Source organism: Brassica napus, chromosome C3 (assembly GCF_020379485.1).
Source record: "Brassica napus cultivar Da-Ae chromosome C3, Da-Ae, whole genome shotgun sequence".
NCBI classification, from domain to species: domain Eukaryota; kingdom Viridiplantae; phylum Streptophyta; class Magnoliopsida; order Brassicales; family Brassicaceae; genus Brassica; species Brassica napus.
In genome coordinates, this window is record NC_063446.1 from 73,642,410 (window position 1) to 73,659,314 (window position 16,905).

General features: G+C 31.7%; 1 protein-coding gene across 1 annotated transcript; it reads left to right on the forward strand.

Annotated features, from left to right (window-relative positions):
* The first annotated feature begins 6,329 nt into the window (after positions 1-6,329).
* Positions 6,330-8,260, forward strand: LOC106427445 (trafficking protein particle complex subunit 1). Its single transcript, XM_013868180.3, has 4 exons — positions 6,330-6,622; positions 6,712-6,826; positions 7,746-7,864; positions 7,951-8,260. The coding sequence occupies exons 1-4, from the start codon at positions 6,399-6,401 to the stop codon at positions 8,000-8,002; spliced, it is 510 nt and encodes a 169-aa protein (XP_013723634.2). The 5' UTR covers positions 6,330-6,398; the 3' UTR covers positions 8,003-8,260.
* The last annotated feature ends 8,645 nt before the right edge of the window (positions 8,261-16,905 follow it).

Below are 16,905 nucleotides of genomic sequence, written 5' to 3' on the forward strand. Positions count from 1 at the left end.
AAGCATGATGAACTCAATAATGGAGATAATCGGAGAAGAGAGAGAAACAATAACGGGGAAGATGACTTTTTGTTGGTAAGAGTAATAGTTTCTCACGTGTGAAACAACTCAAAAAAAAAAAACAATGGCAATTCGGTAAATATGTTATCTGGGGAAGGTGAGCTAAGTATTTTCTAGCACACTTGCATAGGGTCAAATAGTACTGCGACCCACTCCGCAAATAAAAACTTCGTCTGACCCAAAACACAAATTGAAAACTTAAAAGTGACCCACTTTGCCAATATTTTCAAGTATACATGGACCTAACAAGCTTCCAATGGCATCATGTTAATAAGCTTCCAATGGCTTCATGTTAATAGACTTGGCATATAGTAATCATCATTCATAAATTGTTTAGGATTTTGACTGCCATAGCTTTTAAACTAACTAGGATAAAACCTGCGCCTTGCGCATGATAAATTTATATGAAAATTATTTAAGAAATATCGTATGGAAAATAAAATTTATATTATTGATCGAATAAATATTTTTGGCCCTTAAACAAAATTTTTAATTTTTTTTTGTTAATTACATAATTTGTTTACTAATGAACTGATCCTATTTTCTAAAATATTTTAGGTCAAAAAATTATTTATCACATAAAAACCTAACGTTTAGGCTGAAGAATCTCATGTCTACAATTTGGTTACAATGAAACTACGTCAGCTCGGTTTTATATCATGATTTAGCAATTTAAAAGTTAATTATGATTATGAGAAGTTTACGTTCATACGTCAATCCTATCTATCTTCGATATTTTTCTCTTTTTGTGTCATTTTGGTTATTGCTCGATATAAATATTGACTTTTGAGTTTATTCTCTTTTTTTTTTGGCCTAAGATTTAGAAAATATTTAAGATTCAAAATTATTAAAGAGATACATATTTGGGTTAAGATATGCGCCTTGTGAATAATAAATATTTTATATTTGTTACTTATTTAATATTTTTCTGCATATTATGAAATAATAAAATAATAATAATATATTAAATAACTAAGCGATCAAATATTATTATGTAATAAATCGCCTTGCACATATAAATCAAATGACTGCTCTTGTTTATTCACAATCATTTTAGGATAAATAAATCAAAACAATCAATCTTATCTATCGTTTATGATATATAATTAAATTTAAACTATATAAAGTATATATATATATATATATATGTATATATATTAACATAAACATCTATTAAAATAAAATTATTTATTTAAATGATTTAATTATCGTTGTATCTTATTATAGAAAAAAAATAAACATTGATCACAAAAGTTTATTTTGAAATTTTTAACAGTTTTAGTAATTTATACTCGTTTTGAAAAATTCAAAATACAGCATATACAAAAAATCTAAATTTTTAATATATGATTAATGTAATTTTTAATTTATTTTAATAATAAATAATTAAAAAAATGATAGAAAATATACAAATTATTAGCAAATCTTCATTATTTAAAATCATTAATTATTATATATATCATAATCACATTGGATAATTCCGTTGGTTATATTTAAGAAAATAATATATAATAAATTTCAATTTGAGAAATGAATGGTCCATAATAGACATATTATATAATATAACATTTCCTAGCAATTTAATTTTGGACTAACAAAAATCTCAATTGATTTTCAAGCCGCCACGTAAACAAATTAACATTCCAATTACGTGACAACTCAGGATAATATTTTTTTAATTAGATCAAACAACATGTTCTAAACTTTTTAAACGTTTCTCTATTAATATATAAGGGATGTTAAACCATTGATCATTAATTTTTAACATAATAATTTTAACAGTTTTGTAATTTTGTCATTTTTTAAAATTCAAAATATAACATATACAAAAAAAAATCTATATTTTAATTTTATAGCTAATGTGATTGTTTAATTATTTTAATAATATAAAATTAAACAAAACTGTGGATGAGATATAAATTGTTATCAAATCTTTATTATTAGAATCATTAATTGTCATATATATATATAAGTCATATTTGATAATTCCGTAGCTTTTATTTAAGGAAAGAAAAGAAAATAGTAAGTGTATACTTTAATTAATTTTATGATTAGTTTAATGAAAATTATAATATATACTTAATTGGACCAACATATTTTCTAAGGATTCTGAATTTCATACACGTGGTTACACTTAAAGGTTGTAAAGTTTCTCAATTAATACTAGACCCTGACCTGTGCGCCAGCGCGGGTATGAATTTTCGGTTTTTGGTTATTTATTTAACTAAATGATGTATTTTAATATTTGATGTATTATATTCACCAACTAAATATTTTTTTGGCATCTTAAACCATCTATTTACGACGAATATTCAATATCATATAAAAAATTGAATAAATAGACGTAATTAGAGAATTGTAGACGATATATAAAAACAATGGTTATTAATGTAAAATATGAAGAAATATTATATTATGACTTAGTATGGCATAAAAGATTATAAATCAGTTATACATGTTTAAATGAAATACAATGATTTTTAAACTTCTATGAAAAAATTAACATATAAAAAGGGCGATGAATTAGTCATCAAATTGTAAATAATTTCATAATTTAATTAATAATAAATTATTTATAGTCTTTGTTTTTCGTCAAGATAATTATTAAATGTCCATAACATTAATATGTTAAAAGACCGTATTATGAAAGCCCATGTTGTAACCATTTTTTTCCGGGAAGTGTAACAAAAAAAAATACCTTTAACTCTTCGTTTTGTTTAAGTTCTGTGTCGGTTAGAGATTAAAAAAAATCTCTCTATCTTTTTCAGTGTTCATTTTGAAGCTTATTATTCGAAAATCATACGCAAATATAGGCAATTGGTTGGAATCTCTATATCTTTATATTCTTACAAATTTTAAATTTATTATTTTCTCTTCTGCAAGCAAATCAATTACCAAAGTAATAGATCAATTGGTTAGAATCAAATCTATTATTATAATTAGTGTAATTATGGTTACAATTTCTATATTTAATAGGTACATTAAAGATACGACATTGAAGATATTCTGTTTTGATTAATAAAAGATATTGGATTTTGAGTTTGTATTTATTGATTTGTTTTTTTATAAAACTTAGAAAATCAATAGGATGATTGGTTGGTTGATACATCCTATAAAGAAAACGAAAACTATAGGTGGTTTGAATATTGTACATCGATAGATGCATAATGTAAGTTGACTATATAAAACTTGAGCATGATCATTTCGAACTAAAGTATAGTTAGGTTATATGCATTTGTGGTATTGTAGTTAATATATTTTAAATATTACATATGTCAAGTGATTTACGTTTTCGTAAAAATAAAATTCAAGTTCATTATTGGGCTGTACTCGTCCGTAATAAGCTACGTTAAATATGATGTATTTTTTAGGTTCATTTAATGACATTAAGTTTAAATTTGATTAAGGAAAACTCATTAATTTTACTGGAAAAGACAAGCATTAAAATAGGTAGGTTCATTTAATGACATTAAATTTATATTTGAATAATGAAAACACATTAATCTAACTGAAAAAGACAAGCATTAAAATATGAAATTTAATTTAATTCTTAGTGGCATGGAAGTGTAATTAACTTTAAAAACTAAGGGGTATTTTCTAATGGGTACTTCTCTTTTAATAATAGAGACTAGAGCTTGATCCGCACGCGTGTGCGGGTATTGATTTTTATTTTTTATAAATTATATAAAGACATTTCTAAACACATAAATTATTTGGATATTTTTAGGTTTCTACAAATCTATCTGGATCCGGAATGATCCGAGTCCGAACCTCGTCCGAAAATTTATCATATTCGAACAATGTTTAATTTTAAACCTAAAAATCTGATACCCAAAAAACTGATCCGTACCCGAACATGTACCTAAATTCTTATATAATGTATGTATTTAATTACGATATATATATATATATATATATATATATATAATTTATTATTTCCAAACACATATATATAATAAAATAGGTAAGGACAATTAATACTAAAAGTTAGATTTATAAATTATTGTTTCCATGTTTTTTTATTTATAATTTGATTTTGGAAATGCATTAATTAAAAATGAAAAGATAATTATGTTAATTAATAATTCAGTGGCATGCCATTGTAAATAACTTGCAAAACTAAGGGGTAATTTTAATTTGTACTCCTCTTTTAATAGATTAGATAAAAAATTTAACATATAAAAAGGGCGATGAATTAGTCATCAAATTGTAAATAATTTCATAATTTAATTAATAATAAATTATTTATAGTCTTTGTTTTTCGTCAAGATAATTATTAAATGTCCATAACATTAATATGTTAAAAGACCGTATTATGAAAGCCCATGTTGTAACCATTTTTTTCCGGGAAGTGTAACAAAAAAAAAATACCTTTAACTCTTCGTTTTTTTTAAGTTCTGTGTCGGTTAGAGATTAAAAAAAATCTCTCTATCTTTTTCAGTGTTCATTTTGAAGCTTATTATGCGAAAATCATACGCAAATATAGGCAATTGGTTGGAATCTCTATATCTTTATATTCTTACAAATTTTAAATTTATTATTTTCTCTTCTGCAAGCAAATCAATTACCAAAGTAATAGATCAATTGGTTAGAATCAAATCTATTATTATAATTAGTGTAATTATGGTTACAATTTCTATATTTAATAGGTACATTAAAGATACGACATTGAAGATATTCTGTTTTGATTAATAAAAGATATTGGATTTTGAGTTTGTATTTATTGATTTGTTTTTTTATAAAACTTAGAAAATCAATAGGATGATTGGTTGGTTGATACATCCTATAAAGAAAACGAAAACTATAGGTGGTTTGAATATTGTACATCGATAGATGCATAATGTAAGTTGACTATATAAAACTTGAGCATGATCATTTCGAACTAAAGTATAGTTAGGTTATATGCATTTGTGGTATTGTAGTTAATATATTTTAAATATTACATATGTCAAGTGATTTACGTTTTCGTAAAAATAAAATTCAAGTTCATTATTGGGCTGTACTCGTCCGTAATAAGCTACGTTAAATATGATGTATTTTTTAGGTTCATTTAATGACATTAAGTTTAAATTTGATTAAGGAAAACTCATTAATTTTACTGGAAAAGACAAGCATTAAAATAGGTAGGTTCATTTAATGACATTAAATTTATATTTGAATAATGAAAACACATTAATCTAACTGAAAAAGACAAGCATTAAAATATGAAATTTAATTTAATTCTTAGTGGCATGGAAGTGTAATTAACTTTAAAAACTAAGGGGTATTTTCTAATGGGTACTTCTCTTTTAATAATAGAGACTAGAGCTTGATCCGCACGCGTGTGCGGGTATTGATTTTTATTTTTTATAAATTATATAAAGACATTTCTAAACACATAAATTATTTGGATATTTTTAGGTTTCTACAAATCTATCTGGATCCGGAATGATCCGAGTCCGAACCTCGTCCGAAAATTTATCATATTCGAACAATGTTTAATTTTAAACCTAAAAATCTGATACCCAAAAAACTGATCCGTACCCGAACATGTACCTAAATTCTTATATAATGTATGTATTTAATTACGATATATATATATATATATATATATATATATATAATTTATTATTTCCAAACACATATATATAATAAAATAGGTAAGGACAATTAATACTAAAAGTTAGATTTATAAATTATTGTTTCCATGTTTTTTTTATTTATAATTTGATTTTGGAAATGCATTAATTAAAAATGAAAAGATAATTATGTTAATTAATAATTCAGTGGCATGCCATTGTAAATAACTTGCAAAACTAAGGGGTAATTTTAATTTGTACTCCTCTTTTAATAGATTAGATTTTAATAGATTAGATATAAGGGATCACTTTACAAAAATATTGGTCGTGGCTTTTATAGCTGTGGCTTTAGAAAAAATTAAAAGTCACAAGTTCTAACTTTTAGAAAAAGTAAAAAAAACGTGAAGGAAAAATGGAAGTTGAGGCTTTGAGTGTTTTTAGGGATTTTGAGAGATTTTAGGAGAGCCAAATTGTGATCGGTAAAATTACTGACTTCACAAGACTTTAGATACTTGTAAAGTCTTCGGAGCAAAGTCAAATCTCCAATCACAGCCGTAGTGACCCCTCGCAGTCTTTGAAGCTTCCAATGGCTTCAAGTTTTTTACTGCTTTTACTTAAAAACCTGCGAGAGTTCGAAAGAATCTTGACCCACTACTAACCTACTTTTATCACAAAGGCCCAATTAAAAGCCCAAAACAGTGAAGACATGAACTGTTCTGTTTCGTCTGAATCGAAGCTGCACACATTTTCCTCTGATCTCACGGAGACGGCGACGGAAGAATGCAGTTCTTCGGTGGATCCGAGATAAATCCGTCGCCACAGGTTCCGACGGCGAGTGGAAACAACGCGCACATGATGTACGTTTTCAACCGTAACGGCGTCTGTCTCCTCTACAAAGAATGGAACAGGCTTCTTCACACGCTCAACCCTCAGCAAGACCACAAGCTCATGTTCGGTCTTCTCTTCTCCCTCAAATCACTCACCGCCAAAATGGATCCCGTCAAGTTAGTGATTTCATCATCCCTTAGATCCATTTGACTTGTGGATTTGATCAATTTTGGATCTATCTATCTGTGTGATTGATGGTTGGCAGTGCGGATAAGGGGAATCTAGGTGTTCCACAGTTGCCAGGACAAGGGTGCTCTTTCCATAGTTTTCGAACTAATACTTACAAGCTTAGCTTCATGGAGACTCCCTCTGGTATTAAGGTCAGCCTTCAACCACTGTCTCTCTTGTTAATTCAACCTTAAAGTCATTGTCTTTAGTGTCTATGTGAGAGAACGTGAAGAGCCTAAAAGGTGTCATGTGTAAGAATATGGGAACTAAGAAGATAAATGTGAAAAACCAGAGTGTTCAGACAGATGTCAAACATAATGTCGTGTATGAGAATTGGTGTTGAGAGTTATAACTAGCTGAAATGATCTTGTCTCTATAGAGATTGATATTTTTGAACAAGCATGAGGAAGTTATTTAACTCCAAAGTCATTGTCTTTGTGTCTACCTGGAGAACATGAAGTAAATTAAGGAGTTTATATGTAAGAATATTGGAAGTAAGAAGATGAATGTGAAACATAATTGTCTTGTTTGAGAAATGGGATTAGTAAATTGTTTGTTACGAGTTAAAACTAGCTGAGCTGTATCATGTCTCTATAGATATTGATATGATTGTAGATCATCTGGTAAGCTAAGGAGGTTATATGTAAGAACATGGGAAGTAAGAAGATGATGTGAAAACTAGAGTGTTCAGACAGATGTCAAACATAATGTGTGTATGAGAAATGGAGTTCGTAAGTTGTTTTTTTTTTAAATAAAAACTAGCTGAGCTGATTCATGTCTGTGTGAAGATTGATATGTTTGAACAAGCATGAGGGTCAAGATGTATCTTGGGGGATTGCTGATTGCATAACCAAGGTTTCATGCTTTAGGATCTAGTTTCAAATGTAATTAATATGACTTATAACTTAACTGTTGACTCCTTGATTGCTGCCTTGATTCACTTATATGGATATATATACACATGGATGGGCTTTTCAAGATGAGATATTAGATTGAAGCAAACTTCATGAATGAAGATTCCAGAGTTGTTTAGATGCTTAAACCACACCATGTTTATATTCTATTTTGCAGATTATCTTAGTAACTCATCCAAAGACTGGAGATTTACGCGAGTCCCTAAAGTACATCTACGGTTTATACGTTGAATACGTGGTGAAAAATCCTATCTACAACCCAGGATTTCCAATCAAGTAAGCTTCAATGAATAACGCTCTTCTTGTTGCGTCTAGCAGCATACCGTATTTGTTCTGACTATGTTTTCATTGGGTCTTTAAAGGTCAGAGTTGTTCAACACTGCACTTGACCAATATGTGAGGAGTATCTCATAGTGTTGTGCATTACAAGATTTGGCAATTGGAACTTCTCTGACTGCTTCACATAACTTTTGTCTTGAACAAATTCTACGGAGAAGAGAGACTTTTTCTCTGTTTTTCTCTGCGAATGTATGTTTTGCTTACCCTTTATAACATAGTGTGATGAGAAGTTACTGTTTCATTGGATTGTTATCAAGATGATTTATTCGATCCCATGCACTTTGGGGGCTGTGATGTGATTTTCTACTCATTAAACACTTTTTTATCTTTCTTTTTCTTTCTCTGATTAATTTATTTTGTTTCTTCTGTTTTAAATTCGATTATCTTATGAAAGATTTTTTTTTAAAATATCAAATTATTAAGTTCCTCATCTATGCAAGAGTCTTTGTCCCTTTCTCCATGCCGTGAGTTATAGGATGGTGGAATTGCGTTTTGTTAAAACATTTCTTTAGTTAGATCACCAGCATGACTTGATTCGCCGGAGATATCTGGTTTTGGAAGATGTAACTATTTTTTTTCTTTCCTTAAACATCTACGGATTGAAGACATGTCTTTAGTAAAAAGTAGATGAAAAACACGGAGCAGATTGGAAAAATCAAGTTATTCTATAAAATCGTTATTCTCTAGAAAAATGGAGACAACAAAGTTTCTAAACCTCATTGACCTTCGTCATATGTTAGTGAAGAATGTAACTATGCATTAAAATAAAATTTTAATGTTTTTGAATATTTCTCAAAATCTATGGTTAACCCCTAAAAAAATATATATTTTTTCAGTAAATGTTCTATATACTGAAGCCTATAATTTTTATTGTAGTTTTAAAAATTTTAAACACATTCTACTTTTGAATTAATGTATATTCCGCTTCTTCAACTTCCTAGATGAAACGAGGAAGTCATTCCGCTTCTTCAACTTCCTAGTCGAAAATGAAGAGTTCCTGCCAGCAATCCAGGAATCTTGGAATATCTCATCTCGTCTATATCACTCCCGTACTGCCCTATCTGATTTTCACAAGAAGCTCAAGCTGCTGAAGCCGGTGCTAAGAACCCTCAATCGTACGCACTATGGTGACCTTCCTAACAGAACCGAGCAAGCATTTAAGGAGCTATGCGAGTGTCAAAACAGGGTACTAACAGAACCTTATGCTGAGAACTTTATGCAGGCTGCAGAGGCTTCAGATAAATGGAATAAACTGGCACGCATAGAGGAGAAATTCTACAGACAGAAAGCTTGTATCCGCTGGCTCCAGGCAGGTGATCATAACACACTATTTTTTCACAGAGCTGTTCAGATCAGAGTTGCCCGCAACACGATCCGTAGGCTGGTGACTGAACAAGGGGCTGTGCTCACTACATCAAGCGACATCAAGAGAGAAGTTGTAGCCCATTTCCAAAGGTTTCTTCAGGCGCAGGAACAAACAGAGGAGATCTCGGTAGACTCCTTGAAACAGTTACTGACGTACCGATGTCCCACTGAAACATCAGCGAGATTAGTAGCTCCTGTTACGGCCCAAGAAATCTATGAAGCGTTGATGGCTCTTCCTAATGACAAGGTATCAGGACCAGACGGATTCATCAAGGAGTTCTATGTGGGAGCTTGGAAAGTAATAGGACAGGATTTCATCACAGCAATCCAATCCTTCTTTCTCTTCGGATTTCTACCATCAGGAATCAATGCGACTATTCTTACCCTCATACCTAAGATAGAGAACGCTGAGAAGATGAAAGACTTCCGCCCCATTGCCTGTTGCAACCTATTGTACAAGGTCATATCCAAGGTACTTGCCAATAGATTGCGATTTCTCTTTCCTGATGCTATTGAGCCAAATTAGAGCGCATTCATCACTGGTCGGCTTCTATTGGAGAATGTGTTGCTAGCTTCGGAGCTAGTGAATGGATATCACAAACCCACCACTTCACAAAGGAGTGCAATTAAGTTTGACATTTCCAAAGCTTTCGACACGGTTAAATGGTCTTTCATTACCTCAGTGTTGAAAGCTATGGGTCTGCCACTACAATTTGTCCATTGGATCCGTCTTTGCATATCTACAGCAGCTTTTTCGGTTTCAGTCAATGGCAGTCTTGAGGGGTTCTTCACAAGTGCAAGGGGCATAAGACAGGGATGCTCGCTCTCTCCCTATCTCTATGTAATATGGAGCAACGTACTATCCAAGCTACTAAATAAGGCAGCAGAGGCAGGCGGGTTTCAGTATCACTCACAATGTGTGGGAGTTAAACTGACTCACTTGAGCTTCGCGGACGACATAGTGGTCTTCACAGATGGCACAGTAGAGTCTCTACACGGGGTAATGGAGGTCATGAGAGAGTTTGCGACTATGTCAGGGTTGCATATCAATGCAACTAAATCAACCATATTCGCATCAGGACCTGACGTGGAGCCACTGCTTGCAGAGGCAACGGCTTTGGGAATCAGTACAGGAACCCTTCCGATACGGTATTTGGGCATGCCTTTAACGACTAAATCCCTTACTCCACTGGATTATGAGCCACTTATAGACAAGGTACGTAGTAGGATGCTGCATTGGTCCAATAAAGCCCTCTCCTATGCTGGGCGACTTCAGCTAATCAACTCTGTTGTCATGAGTATGGTTAATTTCTGGAGTTCTGCATTTATTCTCCCAGCCAAGTGCCTCGACACAATTGAGAGTATGTGTTGTGCGTTCCTCTGGTCAGGTTCTCCCACACAAACTCATAAAGCTAAAGTAAGCTGGGCTGATCTTTGTTACCCAAAGGATGAGGGAGGCCTGGGAGTACGAAGACTGAGAGACTCTTCTACGGTCTTCGCTTTAAAACTGATCTGGCGTCTATTTACTCAGCATACTTCACTGTGGGTGTGTTGGATTAAGTATTATTTGCTTAGAAACAGCTCCTTCTGGGATGTAAGGGATACTCAAAAAGGGTCTTGGATGTGGAGGAAACTACTCAAGCTCAGAGATATGGCATATGGATTTTTTAAGGTTGAGGTTAAGGATGGGCAATCGACTTCGTTTTGGTTTGATAACTGGCTGGGCAAAGGGCGCTTGATTGATATAATTGGGGCCGCAGGTACTACATATATTGGATTACCTCGTCGTGCCACAGTCAGTGATGCAGTGAAACAGAATGCTTGGGCAATACGAGGAGAGCGGAGTCGTCACTACCACGATCTCCATGAAGCCATTGTTGCAGAACCGGTTCCTGCTCCTCAGCTTGGTCATGATGTAGTGCTTTGGAGAGTAGACAATGATGAGTATCATGATGAATTCTCCAGCTCTAAAACTTGGGAACAGATTCGAGCAAGTAAGGCTAAGGTGGGGTGGAGTAAAGTCGTATGGTTTGTGCAAGGGGTTCCACGGTTCTCCTTTATCACCTGGCTTGCTATCAAGAACAGGTTATCAACTGGCGACAGGATGCGCTCTTGGGGAATGATACAAGGATGTATGTTATGTGGTGAGCGAGATGAGACAAGGGATCATTTGTTTTTTGCGTGTCCTTACTCATTCACAGTTTGGCACAGCTTGTCAAATCGAATCCTTGGCCCTCATATAGATCCAGACTGGCAGCTGACACTAGATCATCTACAGACCCTGCGCACTGGTACGCTCGACACAATCCTAATCAAAATGCTATTTCAAATGACGATCTATCATGTCTGGCGCGAGCGAAATGCAAGGAGACATCACACAAGCTGGATGACAGTTGAGACCATGCGTGCTATAATAGACAAGACCATGCGAAATCGCATCTCGTCTCTCAAATATAGGGGATGACATAAGTATGCAGGGCTTCTCCAGAGATGGTTCTTGCTCACCATGTAGATGGGCTCTTTAATTTCAAAGCTTTCCAGCTTACACATAGCATAAAAGAGTAGTCATAGTAGTTAAAATAGCCATATTATTCTTTTGTAAATGTTAGTTCCCTAAAAGGATGAATAAATTTGAAATTTCATCAAAAAAAAAAAAACGGAGACAACAAAGGTTTCAAACATCTTTGACCTTCATCATATGTTAGTGAATGATGTAACTATGAATTAAAATAGAATTTTTTGAATTTTGAATTTTTTTCAAAATCTATAGGTTAACTAACCCCTACGAAAATATTTAAATTTTCGGTAAATGCTCAATATACTGAATCCTATGATTTTTATTGTAGTTTTAAAATTTCTAAACATATTCTACATTTGTATTAATGTATATTAAACTCTCTTTAATGGTACATGGGCATCTGTTAATTTTTTTTGTCAATTAGTTTAGTAAAACTTCATAATACTCCCTAAATTGGTTCACTAGCCACTATAAAATCGTTATTCCCTAGAAAAACAGCGAGAACAAAAGTTCCAAACCTCTTTGACCTTTAGTATATGTTAGTGAAGGATGCAACTATGCATTAAAATAGAATTTTCATTTTTTGTTAATTTTTCTCAAAATCTATAGGTTAACTAACCCCTACGGAAATATTTAATTTTTGATAAATGTTTTATATACTGAAGCCCATGATCTTTAGTGTTGTTTTAAAATTTTGAAACACATTATACATTTGTATTAATGTATATTAAACTCTCTTCAATGGTACATTGGCATCGTTTAATTTTTTTTCAATTAATTTAGTTAAACTTCATAATACTCCATAAATTGGTCGACTAACCACTATAAAATCGCTATTTCCTAGAAAAGCAGAGACAACAAAGGTTTCAAACCTCTTTGACCTTCATCATATATTAGTTAAGGATGCAACTATGCATTAAAATATAATTTTCATTTTTTTTTCCTTAAAATCTATGTGATAACCCCGAAGAAAATATTTAATTTTTCGGTAAATGCTCTATATACTGAATCATATGATCTTTAGTGTAGTTTTAAAATTTCTAAACACATTATACATTTGTATTAATGTATATTAAACTCTCATTTATGGTACATGGACATAGTTTAAATATTTGTAAATTAATTTAGTAAAACTTCATAATACTCCCTAAATTGGTTAACCAACCACTATAAAATCGCTATACTCTAGAAAAACGGTGACAACAAAGGTTCCAAACTTCTTTGACCTTCATCATATGTTAGTGAAGGACGCAACTATGCATTAAAATAGAATTTTCAATTATTTTGAATTATTCTCAAAATCTATGGGTTAACCCTTACGAAAATATTTAATTTTTTGGCAAATGCTCTATATACTGAAGCCTATGATTTGTAGTGTAGTTTTTAAATTTTTAAAACACATTCTACATTTGTATTAATGTATATTAAACTCTCTTTAATGGTGCATGAGCATCGTTTAAATTTTTTGTCAATTAATTTAGTAAAACTTCATAATACTTCCTAAATTGGTTGACTAACAACTATAAAATCGCTATTCCCTAGAAAAATGGAGACAACAAATGTTTCAAACCTCTTTGACCTTCATCATATGTTAGTGAATGATGCAACTATGCATTAAAATATAATTTTCATTTTTTTTATTTTTTCTGAAAATCTATGTGATAACCTCGAGGAAAATATTTAATTTTTCGGTAAATACTCTATATACTGAAGCCTATGATCTTTAGTGTAGTTTTAAAATTTATAAACACATTCTACATTTGTATTAATGTATATTAAACTCTCTTTTATGGAACATAGGCATAGTTTAAATGTTTTGTCAATTAATTTAGTAAAACTTCATAATACTCCCTAAATTGGTAGACTAACCACTATAAAATCGCTATTCTCTAGAAAAAAAAAGAGAACGAAGGTTCCAAACCTCCTTGACCTTCATCATATATTAGTGAAGGATGCAACTATGCATTAAAATAGAATTTTCATTTTTTTTATTTTTTTCTCAAAATCTATGGGTACCCTACGAAAATATTTGATTTTTCGGTAAATGCTCTATATACTGAAGGCTATGATTTTTAGTGAAGTTTTAAAATTTTTAAACACATTCAACATTTGTATTAATGTATATTAAACTCTCTTTAATGGTACATGGGCATCGTTTAAATTTTTTGTCAATTAATTTAGTAAAACTTCATAATACTCTCTAAATTGGTTGACTAACCACTATAAAATCACTGTTTCCTAGAAAAACGGAGACAACAAAGGTTTCAAACATCTTTGACCTTCATCATATGTTAGTGAAGGATGTAACTATGAATTAAAATAGAATTTTCCTTTTTTGAATTTTTTTCAAAATCTATAGGTTAACTAACCCCTACGAAAATATTTAATTTTTCGGTAAATGCTCTATATACTGAATCCTATGATTTTTATTGTAGTTTTACAATTTCTAAGCATATTCTACATTTGTATTAATGTATATTAAACTCTCTTTAATGGTACATGGGTATCTGTTAAGTTGTTTGTCAATTAGTTTAGTAAAACTTCATAATACTCCCTAAATTGGTTCACTAGCCACTATAAAATCGCTATTCCCTAGAAAAAAGAGACAACAAAGGTTCCAAACCTCTTTGACCTTCAGTATATGTTAGTGAATGATGCAACTATGCATTAAAATAGAATTTTCATTTTTTGTTAATTTTTCTCAAAATCTATAGGTTAACTAACCCCTACGGAAATATTTAATTTTTTGATAAATGTTTTATATACTGAAGTCCATGATGAAGGTCAAAAAAGTTTATTGATCAAAGATTGTATTACAAGCATGATTACAAGTGTAAAGTAAATCTAAGAATCCACAAACTCTTTGTAAGAAGTGTTCAAGATCTAAGAGCATCTCCAATGTACACCTTTATATTTTCCTCTAAAATAGAGATTTCTATTATAGAGGTGAAAATGCTCCAAGGCATAATTTCTATTATAGAGGTGAAAATGCTCCAACGTATGCCTCTATAATAGAGTTCCTCTATTTTAGAGGAAAATATAGAGGAAAATTACTTTTTGCCTCTATATTTAGAGGTGGAAATAGCATATCTCTATATTTTCTCCTATAAATAGAGGAACTCTATTATAGATGCATACATTGGAGCATTTTCACCTCTGTAATAGAGTTTCTCTATTTTAGAGAAAAATATAGAGATAGAAATATGGGTGGATTGGAGATGGTCTAAGTGGAAGAAGAGAAGATCATTGTTAAAGAGAGGTGTCTCTTTCTTTATAGAAAGAAAATTCTAGAGCTTTATATTAAAATTAACCTAATTTATTGTCTAATGGCCTCTAAAGATATGGAAAATTTTGAGTTTGTATTTGTAGAGAGAGTTGAGTGAAAGAGAGTTTTTTCTCTTCTTGCGCTTTACTCGCTCTCTTTATTGTTTTGGCAGCACCTTGAGGGTTCTTGTTGTGAGTGGTTATAGTCATCATCAAATAAAAGCTTGCATCATTTGAATAAAATTAGTAGTAATCGTATTCATAACCTTGATAACATGAGGGACGCCGTTTCGTAACCTTAGGCCTGAGCATAAAATCCAGAACCCAAAATCCGAACTGAACCCGAACCGAAAAACCCGACCCGTTATCCGACCCGAAACGTAAAAATACCCGAACGGATCTTGTAGGGTGGTACAAAAAATATCCGAACCCGAAGTGTTATTAACCGAACCCGAACGGGTAACCCGAAAAATCCAAAATTAATAGTCAATATAAATATTTTGAAATATATATAAGTATTCCAATTATTAAATTCAATATTTGTGGTAATATTATATATAATAATAAATATTAAAATTCTAATAAATGCTTTAAGTACACAATTAGTTATAAATAAGTATTTTATAATTTGTTCATTGAAATAAAAAGTCTACTATCTATAAGGCAATACATATTGTTTAAAAATGATGTTTGTTTTCATGCTTGATTTAACATTTTATTGTTATTTTATCAATTTTATATGTGATAGATTAATTTTTATTTAATTTAGATGTTTTTCTTCTAAAGTTTTGTTTTTTACTTTGGTTATATCCGAACCGAACCGATATAACCCGAATCCGTACGATATATGATTACTTTATGGGTTTTATGATGCAATACAATTTTGAACTGAACCCGAAGTGTTATTATCCGAACCCGACCCATACTAATAAAATTTTAGTATGAGACCTAGAAGCGTAAATCCGAAAATCTGAAAACCCGAAAAACCCAATCCGAATGCCAATGGGTACCCGAACCCGAATGCCACCAGGTAGTAGTCGTATTCATAACCTTGATAACATGAGGGACGCCGTTTCGTAACCTAAAATCAAGCGACGTCGTTTGTCTTATCACCGAGCGTAGCGACGTCGTTTTGTTCATCTACATTTATCGTTTTATTAACGGCCCGGCTCTTGTGCTGAACGGCTAGTCATTTTATGGAAAAAATTTCAAATCTTCGTTTCTCGCGCCGCCATTGAGATCAGTGAGAGGTGACGATCGTTTGTAATTCGTCCGATTCGAAATCGTACCTGCTTCTTCTTCGATTCTTCGTTGGCTATTTCGGTACTCCTCCTCAGATTCGGTTAGCTGGATCGTCCTCTGTTGTTCTTCCTCACTCTCCGCGACGCGTTCTCTCTCTCACAAAATCGCAGGCAAGCTTCTTCAAATTCCTTCTTAGATTCTACAAGTTTGTGCTGTGATTTCGTTCAATTTCGGAACGATTGCGTCAATTTTCAAATTACACTGATTTGTACAAACCTGTTCGTCTCCGTTCTCGTTGAAACTTTACCGAAAGTAGTGATGTATGAACCCTAACTTCGGGACTGGTGTGCTTATCCTCTTTATTGGCTCCGTAATCTCTACTTCGCCATCTTTTCCAGATCTCTGGAGTCTATTTAGAATTCTCTAGGAAAATAAGGTTATCTCGTCTTGATCGGTAACGATTATCATAGTGATCGCAAGTTTTGTACCTTTCCGATTACTATAAACTAGATCCTTTTGAAGTTCGATGTATCTTAGTTTGAATTTACACCAATCTATTGTACAAATTCGTGTTTGCATTGCAACAATT